Here is an 11,657-nt window from a genome sequence, read left to right as displayed (position 1 = left end):
GCCTCGAAGCTGCCGCTGGTCCGACGCTGGGGTCCGGCTCGACTGGCGCCCGCTAGCTCCGCTGCTGAAGGCGCCGTAGAAATTGACCATACTATTATTTTATTGTGAGATGACGCTGTTGACAGCAAAACGGAGTGAAGAGTAGGCCTTCACTTATAGCGCGGGCGACTTCTGAAGCGCCGGCCCCTGCCGCTTCGATGCGAAGCAACCTATATGCCTAGCGACGACAACGGCAGACAGGCAGCCGCAGAGCTCATCGCCCGGAGCGCCCGCGAGCGGTGCCGTTGCCGAAAGCTCGCAACATCAGCTGGCATGCTTTGTCGCCGCCCGAGTATAGCTGGCAGTCCTTCTGAAAACAAGGCGATGCCGTTTTTTCTTGCAATATTTATACACCAAGCCAAGCAGCGCTCAGGCACTGCTGCGCTGCGGCAAAGTGCGACACCGGTTGTGGGAGCTTGGGTAGAGCGGCGCAGCAGTGCTTTCCGCTGCGTGTGTCCCTGCTTGCTGTGGTGTGGCAGTTCGGAAGCGGCGACCGGAGCGGCGCGCCGGACTTGTTGCCGGACATGTGTCTCCTGCCTTAGCCAGAGTGCACAGGCCCTGATCGAACGAAAACACACAGCTGCTGCTGCTGCACTCCGCCTATGTCGCCGTCGTTTGCTGCATGTTCGCAACGGAGAGAACGACGGCGCACCTCGCCGCGCCGCATCGTCGTGCTCTTTTTCGCGCACACGGAACTCTCTATGAATGGACGTGGATGCTTGAAGATCCAAAACAAGCGGGTTTGAGCTACGTTTTGATTTTGTGACGCTCCGAAACAGTCGCCAGCATCGGAATGCATGTCGAGTGCGCCGAAGGTGGCACCTTTATTTTTGTGCTCACTATACAGCGGAGCGGCTACACGGTAGAAGGAACTTTTCGCTGCTCTTTCAATACTTATATCATTTATTTTAATGTGAAAACGAACAGGTCACGGACGAGAAGAAAGAAGCATGCAGCTACTCCGTGCGCTCCGTGCTCTGGAAACACAGCTTGTTACCGTGCGCGTCTCTTCGCCGCGCTGGCTGCAGAAAGACACACAGCAGCATGCCGGCATCGCGACTATAGCTTGGTGCAGAGAGCCAATGTCAAGGAACATGGCTAGGGCACAGAAACAAGAAAATTGCGCTTGTTGTGGCTTCACCGGGCGCCGTACTTTTCAATCTGGCCCAAGCGCATACCGGCAGGCGTATGCCTAAGTAATGGCGGAGGCACCGCGGTTTGCGCACCACACACCAGATAGCGCTGAATTTTCTAAAGGGTCAATTGCATCGCAATGGGACGACACTAGCAGACGACAGGACGTCGCTACGCGCAGCAAGTATGGAGCCTCGTCTACTCGACTCGGTGTCGTCTCGTTTGCCTAGCTTCGCCAACTCTGCTCTTTACTGTGATGCTTGTTCCCACGCTCAAGCCCAAGTTATGCTATCAATGGGGGATAAATACAAGAAAGAATAGGTTGAAACATTCACAAGGCAGCTTACTTTGCAGCGACCATTTTACCGAATTATGTTTAGACCGAACCGGAGCGAGGGCTAGGCTACTATCTTGTGAGGTGTCGACGGTGTTCGGTTGGTTCACATTAGCGCCTCCAAAAGGTATGGTACTGCTTTTTCGACGCAGTGTGTCATGTACTGGTTCGTATTGTAGGAAGTTCAGCATGAATGGGCTTTAATTCATGGTGCTTGGTGCAGTTGATTTCTAACAGCACTTCTCACGCGCACTGCAGCATTCGTCTTTCTTGTCAGTCGTTCCTCTCGCGCTGTGCCTTTTCTTTGCTGCACGAAAATTCGGTTTTAAGATGACCTAGGCTAATCGTCATTCCACTACTTCTCCTTTACGCTCGGAAGACAAGAACCAGTCAAGAACATGGTGTTTAATGCACGTACCCCTTTGCCGAAGCAGGGTGAGACCTGCATGCCTGTTTTCTTTGCTTTCGCAGAAATTACAGGGTTCTGCACACAATGCTCACATTTCTCGCGTTCAGCTTGCTTGTTCCTTTGATACACCAGCAGACATTGCACGAGAACAACGCAAAAAACTGAGAACGAAATGCCAAAGACGCGACTTTTTGCATGGAAATGCACAGCAGACACCCGACTTCCGGGACAAGCGGTCCAACTTCCGGTGACTCGGAAAAAGAGAATGCGGCATATCAGTGGTTTCGCTCGCTGCAGTTACGACAGGCTAGTCAGATTTTCATCGTGTGATGGTGCTCTTAGTGTAGTGAAAACGTGTTTGTGGTGAAATATGTGCACTTGGTGACTTCAAGCGAGAGGTACACATACATGCCATCATGCTTTGCGCCCGGCTGCACAAGTGGCAATAGAAACGATGCAACCGATCATCATTTTTTCAAACCGCCTTGCGATGAAAGCGAATTTAAAAGGCAGGAGCAGATGTTGCATCGCAAGGACAGAAGCATCTCTCACACGTCTAAGATATGTGAGCGCCATTTTGAGCATGAAGATATTATCAAGGAGTATAAGCACGTTTGTGAACGGGCAAGAGGTCCGAATTCCCTGCGGGAACTGGGCGCTAGTGCCCGATGTCGGCCCTCGTCTCTTTCCCAGCCTTCCAGATCGATTCTCAAAGCCAAATATTGTGAAATGCAGACGAGAGTCACCAAAAACGCGGGCTGTCATGTAGACTGATAAGTGTGAAGATTGTCGAGGACGGAGGGGCCCTGGAGTTGGAGGGGTCACTCAGGCCCGCGGGTCCCGGCTTCGAAGGACGATGGCGAACTCTATTAAGGAGGAAACTGTACAGACGGTTTATTTTACTTATTTATAGTCGAGAAGGGAGTGCTCTGGTCACAAAACAACGTCCCGTTAAATAGGGTTCGTATTCCCCAGATCCCTGACTGGGGAATAGAGTTCGAGGAACGCTGTCCTATCGGATGGGCAGTTGCGGACGCTGGTGCTACCACCCACGGCAGCAGGAGACAGTGCTCGGCTCTCTCCCAGCTCGGAAGATGGGAAGGAGAAGAGACAGAATCATCAAACACTTATGTGTCGCTTTGGTCACTGCGGCAAGTCTTCTGCTCGTTCCTTCCCAGCAGGTGAACGAACGTCCTCGTATTCCCCCGCCGGATGTCCCAAGCACGAGACCTCTGTCGAGGACACAGCCGTCTTTCGATTAACAGCAACAGCTTGACCTTGTGAGCACCACTCCGTCGTCCGGCGACCCGAGGATAGACTCGGCCACTGGACGCCGCCGCCGCCGCTGCTTTCGCCGCTGCTTAGGCTTAGCTGTACCAATTGCTTCACAATGACTCACGTCTGGAAGTAATTCTTCCCAGGCCCGTGTCCTCCGATCTTAGCAAGATCCTTGAAACGATACGTCCTCCTCAGGCGAGGCTTGCGTATAGAGGCAGTCAGCCCGAACGAGCTGATGCCTCTTTCCCGCTCGGCGGAAACCAGTACTACGTCGACTGCACTCACGACTGGTGACCTGGTGACTGCGACTCAACCATCTACGGAGTGGCAACATGAATCTATACAGGACGAAATAACTGGGAAGGCGTGTGCAGTTTTCTACTGAAGAAAGCTAGCCGAAAGCCGTCTAGTCATTCCCAGGGCTGTTGTTGTGGAAGATGGTAGCTGCTTCGTGAACTGCTACAACAAGCTGCACAAGCAGCTGGCTGCTCAAAACTAGCTTCTGTCACTGACCTTGAAAACATTCTGCTGGAAACAGATGGCTTATCAATATCTGTGCAGGAGTAAGTACAAATATAGAAGAACAGCCGACGAAGCCGGAAGGTGTTCACAAACACTGCTGTTTTTTTTGTCGAAGCAGCTAATCTGTGCGCGTTACTTGCGTTTGCGAAGACAGGTTCGAGCGAGGAAGAGAACGGCAGCGCGGCTCGCGCAGTGCCTCGTTGGAATTATTGGGGTCACGTGGGCACTCAGTTAAATGAGGTTGCTGATTCATTAGCAAGGGCCTCTTTCTGTGGCCCCAGTAATTGCTGTCCTGCCAACCTGCGCATATACAGCTGCGGTGAGGTTTCGCAGTTATACAATATTTCAGGAATTTTCAGCCTCGGCACTTCATCTCCCGAATATCAGCACCTTCTGCATCCTTGGAGTAGCAAAGACTGGCGCTCGCGCAGATTGGAGGTCTCTCTTACGCGTTTGCGATGCTATGGGGTCACTCCGCGTGCAGCCGGCCGGGAAGGCGAGCTTCCGTGCCAGCTATGCGCGGGCGTTCTCGTGTCCCCAACCCGTGGCGCAAAGTCACAGCCACGGCGGGTTCGGACGAAGCAGGCAACGAACAGAGTACGCTAGGAAACCGTTTATTAACCTAGCGCAAGGCAAAGCACACTGCGGAAGAATGTTCTATCCGATAATATATGGTTCCCGCGTGAGCTACGACATTGCCCCCCCCCCCCTCCCCCCTTGGGCAACCAGCGCGTAGGCGTGACGTCACGTCCGAGCTGGGAGTGAGGAGAGTGGCCGGGTGCCCCGCCTCTCCCCATTCCCTGCGGCGCGCGCTCTCGTCGAGTGACTCGGCGCGGGGGCGATGAAGGATATTTGTATATCCCACATCCTCCCCTCCTTAAAGGGAGACTGAAGCACTTTTATTGAAAATCAGGCTGGCAGCGGCGTCCTATAGTTTTTCATGCTGTATGCTCGAATATCGCATCCATATAAGGCAAAAACAAGCGCGAATTGCCTTTTTTAGTAGAAATATGCGGCCTCTGCCGCGGGGCACGCCGCGCGGCGCGCCGCCGCCCGTGATTGGTCAAACGAGGTCGTGACGTCACTTTGAGGACTGGAGAAGCTGCCGATGCGGATCCGGCGCTGCGCTGAGTGCAGATCGCAGCTTTCCGTGGCGTTGTAAAAGCGAATATGGCGACTATTTTTTTACTGACCTCTAAAGAAAAGTATACTACAGTTTGTTCATTCCACGTATCACCTGAAAGCAAAAAAGACACGAGCAAAAAATTCAACGCCTAGCACAAGCATACGCTAGCGTGAAAGACACGTACGCAGATCATGCGTAAAAGGTGCCAGCACAACCTCGGCTGGTATTCTCGGAAAGGAAGGGGTGCGAACAATACTCACGCCAATTACCACCACCGGACGCCTCCTGGCTCGCCCGAAAGAGCGTCATCCTAAAGAAAAGGCCCAAAGCGCTGTGTACAAAAAATCCTATTCTCACTACCCGGCGTAGGTTGGGGCAAGAAAGTATTTCAAGGAAACGATGAAGCAGCACAAAGCTGATGTCAAAATTAGCGAAGCGCAGTGGCCAAGCACTGCGAGGCATGTGACCACAGGATATTGAAGGAATCATTGTGCGCTGGAAACCAAGCTAAATACGCGCACAAGGCTGCTGCTTCACTCGTGGCGCGTTCAGCAGATGCCAGAAAATATTAATCGCTGCCTCGGAAACGTTCGCCCTTCCTAGATTTGCAGTTTAGGTTCAGTGAAGTAGTGGCCAACTATATGTGTGTTTAAAAGCCAAGCTAGCTGCAACTGGTTCGCTGCCACAACTTGAAGAAGAAACCGACTAAGGTTGCGAGACATGATGTTTTTTTGCAAAAACTTCGTTGGCATTCATTTCTCTGCTAATTTGCATCCGAAATCAGAACGTCGAACGCTTTCATTCTAATCGCTTAGATACGATTAAACGAGATGCCGCATATGAAGAGCTTCAATGCTTGCTTGCTTTGCTTTATTGTGTTTTGCTTTGCTTGCTTGCTTGGACACGTCGAACCGAGTACAAAATCACTAACCGAGCCTTGCTGAGCACGCCTCAGGTGGTCTGGCCGCACCTATAAGCAGAGAAGAGGAACACATGCTTGAGCCTCTGTTAGGTTTCTGCAGGGGCGTGTTTCTAGTGAGCATGTTTCTGCTTTTAGAAGAGGCGCTTCTTCGAAATGATGACACGCCTCTCATGCGCGAGGAAATGAAAGGAACTGCGTCATGGTTCAGCCGCGACCGAAATCTCCAGAGATCACATTAGGGACAAGCTCTGCATGTAGCCGGTGTCACGAAAGTGCTTCGAGCAGAGTACGCTTGCTTTGGTCGGCTTGAATTCTTCGTCAAAGCAGCGAGCGCTTGCGCTGCGAGCGTATGATCTTGCGGAAAACAGTGGAAGACGACACAGCCGCGGGCGTAGTTGTTCGTGGACACGAAAGCAGAGTAGTACCTCGTGTTGAATCTGATTCTCAAGGTCGGCTGACACGCTTTGTACGTCACAACGCACGCAGTACGAGGAACAACGCATGCAGCACGAGAAACAACGCGCGCTGAAAGCTCTCTCGGGTGCGCCGAAGTATCCCCGGCTCCTCAACGTGACGTCACGTTGGCCGACATGGACGAGGTTTCCCTCTCCGCTGTTCTCCTCTCCTGCGGTCGCGCGCGGCGCGGGAGATTTAAACATCGCGTTTTTAATTGGCGATTGCGCCACTGTTTTGGCCAAAATCGAAAAAATAATTTCACAGACGTGATCAGCAATGACACTACTTCAAAACCCTAAAAAAGTAGCTGATTCGAAAACCGCCTCAGTCTCCCTTTAAGAAGCCTCCCGAACAGAGAAGCAGGCGCAACGTTACTTTGTATTCTCCGCCATCCAGGGATCGAAGTTCTTCGGCTCCCGCCGGTACACTTGTTGATGTCCGCGCCACGCCCGCACCGATCAGCTGGTCCGAAGGCTTGGCCACCCGCGAGATGGTGATGCCAGACGTTAGCTTGCCACCGGTCGCCGTCTTCGAGCACGCGCGGCTGCGCGCTCCGGTCAAGGTGGTTGACCGCCTCCGTGGCAACGGCCGAGCAGGTTTGGAGGCTGCAGGTTCGTGGCTGCGCCGCCCTGAGATGCTGTGTCAGGCGACTTCAGTGGCGAGGGCCGCGGACGGGCTGCCCTGGCATGCCTGGTTAGCTGGCGAGGGTTGAGGTGGTAAAGGGGGCCGCGGCTGCGCTCTCTGTGTTTTGACCAGCTTGTTCTTGGGTAGGCGGGTGCAGCGGCGTACAGTCGGCAGGCGTTAGGCAGACGGTTAGCTCCGATGCGGTGCGGCAGGTAGCAGGGGCGCCGGGCTGCAGCAGGGAGGCGGCTTCAGGTCGCGGTCTGGGCGTAGCGGCGGGCCATGGGCGCGGCGCGTTGCCGAAGCTGGATGGTGGCTTGATGGCGGCAGTGGTGAGCGATGTCGTTCTGATGTGCCCTGCTTCTTTTCCATCTGCGCTGAAAAAGGTCAACACAGATGTAGCCAACTCCCGCAGCGCGTGCTACGTAGCTGTAGGGCCCTCACAAGAGTCATGAGGGCTAACGCAAGTAAGCCTTACGTAACATTGATCGGCATGAGCGGCCCGTACGTTCATGCATCTAACGAGACTGCGTGTCGGCCTGCGCCCTCGCTCTAGTCCGTGCAGGGAGATTTTATTTCTGCCTACGGCGCAAGTTATAGCGGGACGCGGAGTTCGCCGGCTGATCGCAGCGCTCGTTTTTCGACTGCGGCGCGGGTCGGGCTGTGTCCTGGACCCACTCATCTCGCTGCACGTAACGTTTCAAGTCGCATACGTGCACCGGTCCGCCTGTCGGTTTCGACCGCAAGTCCTCAAGCCTGTAAACGAGCGCGGAAAGCTTCTCTCGCACGCGAAACGGCCCGATCCATTTCGGCGCCAACGAGGCCGCGAACTGTCTGCTAGCATCGCTCAGAACGTGTTGGCGCCGAAGCACCAGATTGCCCACTTCGTAGTGAACATCCCGGTGCGAGCGGTCGTACTGTGCTTTCTGCTGCGCCTTAGCAGTACTCAGGTTGTGGCGAGCCTTGCATAAGGCCTCCGTCATCTTAGCGCTGCGTCGAGTATTCAGCTCGTGCTGACGAAGCGACTGGCGTCTTAATGCTGCCCGTTAGAACCCGGTCCATCGGATTTAGCAGCTCTCTACCCAGATTGAGAGAAGACGGCGCATACCCAGTCGAGCGGTTAACGGTCGAACGCAAAGCGAACGCGATCTCCGGCAGATAGGAGTCCCAATCTTTGTGCCTCTCAGAGTACGCGACAAGCATGTGCTTGATGTTGAGGTTGACTCGTTCCGTGGGGTTCGACTGAGCATGATAGGTGGTCGTTTTCTTGTGCTTAATGCCGAGTGCATCTACGAACACCTTCGCAGTGAAGTAGGACGCGTTGCCCGTTATCAGCCGCTCTGGGAAACCGAACTTGGTGAATAGTCCATCAGCTTCTCCATGATCACTCGTGCCGTCAGCTTTCTCAGGGGGAAAAGTTCAACCCACTTGCTGAAGTGATCCGTGACCACCAGTAAAAACTTGTTCCTACTCGGTGTCGTGGGATACGGTCCCATTATATCACATGCCGCGATTTGCCAGGGAGTCTGGCTGTTAATCGGCTGCATGAGGCCGGGCGGTCGTCCACCCCGGGGCTTCACGCTTTGGCACACATGACATGAGCGGGCGTAGCGTGTTACGTCCCTTTTCATGCCAAGCCAGGTAGCAAAGCGACACAACTTAATGTAAGTCTTGGGGCCACTTGCATGCCCAGCGATGCACGAGTCATGAAAGTAACGTAACAGTGCCGCTCTCAACACTCGCGGTATCACCACCTTGAACGCCTCGCTTGTGTCGTTCTCGGTGTCGTTCTCGGAGGACGCCGTCGGAATCCAGCAGATAAGAATCCAGCGCGCTCACAGCACAACCAGCTGTTTCCAAGCGCTCCGCACCGACAGCAAAACCAGCTGCCCACGTGTGCGGGGGACCGGCCGCCCGGCTCCCGGAGCCCGTCGAACACTTTTCGACAAAACGGATCCATCTGCTGAGCTTCGAGCAACTCTTTTCTGCTGAACACGATCCCCACGGAACTCGCGTAGTCCATGTGTTTCACGCTCTCGCCCGGGATCAACGGTCGGTCCGCGTCCCTTACATCGGCTACGGCTGGGGACAATCCCTCACTCTCTCTCTCTGTCGGGCGGTCGGTCGCGTGACCTTCCTCGCTCTGGACAGGCGCTCGCCAGAGTGCGTCAGCCTGTATCGGTGACCGCTAAAACTGTACGGTGCACGCCAGCCAGTCTGGCAACGTGCTCGGGCACTTCCGGTGAGCGGGCAATAAACGTCAGTTGTTTCATGGCTACCGCACGTGTCGGTCTCTTGTATACATGGTGTCAGAAGTGACCTGTTCCCGCGCCAAAAAATGACGGAGCTTCCGCCTCCAGAGCCGTTACGTTTCGGGGATAATGTGGCGGACAACTGGACTCGATTCAAGCAACGGGTAGAGCTCTACTTCATCGCCACTGAGACAACAGAACCAGGAAGACAACGCAGCAACGCCCAGAAAGCCGCCATTTTGCTTCACCTTGCCGGTCAAGAGGCAATAGATGTTTACAACAGCTTCGATCTTACCGCTGAAGACATGAAGAACTACGACAAGCTAGTGCAAGCTTTTGAAGCCTACTGCCTGCCGCAGAGCATTGAGACGTTCGAGCGCTACGTGTTCCGGAACCGCTCGCAAGCCGAAGGTGAGCCGTTCGAGTGGGCTAGGAGACAGCGAAAGCGGCAGCATGCTGATCCGCTTCTTATTCTTCACGCAGTTCTGCGCCTGCCTCGCTGGTGCCTTCGTCGGGACTACAGCGGCGCCTTGTTTCCTTGCGCTACGGACTTCAGTTCCATCGCCATCACCAATCCTACACGTGGATGACATCTGTGCGAGCGTGGACTGCCCTACCTTTCCTGTAAAAGACAGCACGGGTGTGCCCTCCACTGCGCAGCCTGGCCGAGCATCTCCCTTCGACGATGTCATCTTCGATCTACCGGTCATCTTAAAGCCAAGTTCTGTGACGTCACCCACGGACCGTAGAAAAGCAATGCCTACACAGCGGACTGCCAGTGGGCTAGGAGACAGCGAAAGCGGCAGCATGCTGATCCGCTTCTTATTCTTCACGCAGGTACGTTTTCTTGAAAACGCACGTTGCGTCCGCTCTGATGACAGATTTTTGATGCTGTTTCCTCGCCCACACAATCGCGGTTTTCGTTATGTGTCTGTATCGTTGTATTCACAGCTTGTTTACTGCATTGCTAGTGTTCTCTTAAGCGGAGATGTGGAAACTAATCCTGGACCCTCTCACAGCAATCCCGGTTCAAAACCAGGCACACGTTCTACATCTTCTTCCGTTAATGTTCAAGTAGCAAGCACTGATGACGCTTGCTCCACTTCCAATCAGCCAGCTATTAATGAAATGCTTGCCGAACTGCTGGCGGGCCAGAGAAAAATGGCCGAAGATATTGCAGATATAAAACGTTTCCAGCAGAGAGTGAACTCTCGCTTTGAGGCACTTGAATCACGAGTCTCTGCTCTTGAGTCAAACCCGCCAACTTCGAATGGCGACGCAAGCGACGGGACCGTGCAACGCCAGTTGAATTCGTTGTCTGAGGTTGTTAGCAAGCTTGTTTCAAGAAATGATGAGCTGGAAAACCGTTCTCGCAGAAACAATCTTATATTTCACGGTCTTGCTGGAGAAGATGAAGAAACTAACAAAGCTCTGTTGATTGCGGTGACTAAGGTATTCATCGATAACCTTCAGTTGGATTGTCCTAAAATAGAAAGGTATCATCGGCTAGGTAGAAAGCAGGAAGGGCGCCCTCGTCCTGTCATCGTTAGGCTACTTGACTTTCGGGAAAAAACTCAAGCGTTAAAAAATGCTCATAGGCTCAAAAATTCAGGCATTAGCTTATCCGAGGATTTCTCTGCTCACGTTCGATTGATCCGGAAAAAAATATGGGATGCAACGCAATCTTATCGTGACAGTGGCTCAAAGGTTCATTTGCGTTATGACCACGTGTTTATTGATAGCGTGCGGTACAACTGGGATGATATTGAGAAAAGTTTGATCAAAGATTCGAAATCAACGCCCCCGAACTCTGGTGCTGCTAATGCTACTGCTGCCAAGCCACCCACAGATTCTGACTGACGGGACACCGCCGCCAACCTTCGTGTTCTGAACATTAATGCCAGAAGTTAGGTAAACAAGCTTTCACATTTTATCTCTTTAATCCTAACTCATTCGCCTGATATCATTGCGGTCACCGAAACGTGGCTACATGATGGTATAATTGACTCTGAAATAACTCCTCCAGGTTTCGTTGTAATTAGGGCTGACAGGCAGCATGGGAAAGGAGGCGGTGTCGCTCTCTTCATTAAGTCTAGTCTGAAATTTGTTGAAATTTCGGTCCCTGTCGAAATAGAGTCAACTTGGTGCAAACTCTACTTAGGTAACAAATCATTTGTTATCGGTGCGGTGTTCGACCACCGGCCACTTCCGTAGACCACGTGCATTCTTTAAGTAACTTCTTGCATTCTCATCATATCAGCAATCCAAATATAATTATCCTAGGAGACTTCAATCTTCCCGGAATTCAGTGGCATACATTATCTATTACTGGTCACGACATTGCAATCAGTAATGAACTTGTCAATTTTTCTTTGTCATTTGGATTAAAACAGATAGTTGATAAGTCCACGAGGTCGTCGGCAATACTGGATCTGGTGTTTTTAAGCTCTTCTCTTTTCGCGACGAATTTTACATGCGAAGTCGTCGAGGAGATATCCGATCACAACGCTGTTCTTGTTTCGATCCCATGTTCTATTCCTTCCTCAAAACTAACTTATTCAACA

At 52.9% G+C, this 11,657-nt stretch overlaps 1 protein-coding gene across 1 annotated transcript; it reads left to right on the top strand.

The window, feature by feature from the left end:
- The first annotated feature begins 9,179 nt into the window (after positions 1 to 9,179).
- Positions 9,180 to 10,953, top strand: LOC149367454 (uncharacterized). Its single transcript, XM_089572702.1, has 2 exons — positions 9,180 to 9,504; positions 9,650 to 10,953. The coding sequence occupies exons 1-2, from the start codon at positions 9,180 to 9,182 to the stop codon at positions 10,951 to 10,953; spliced, it is 1,629 nt and encodes a 542-aa protein (XP_089428828.1).
- Positions 10,954 to 11,657: the final 704 nt, after the last annotated feature.

This window comes from Amblyomma mixtum, chromosome 1, assembly GCF_055824585.1.
Source record: "Amblyomma mixtum isolate Tamu chromosome 1, ASM5582458v1, whole genome shotgun sequence".
Classification (NCBI taxonomy): domain Eukaryota; kingdom Metazoa; phylum Arthropoda; class Arachnida; order Ixodida; family Ixodidae; genus Amblyomma; species Amblyomma mixtum.
The sequence above is the reverse complement of the archived record's forward strand: the minus strand, read 5'-3'. Positions and strand labels throughout refer to the sequence as shown.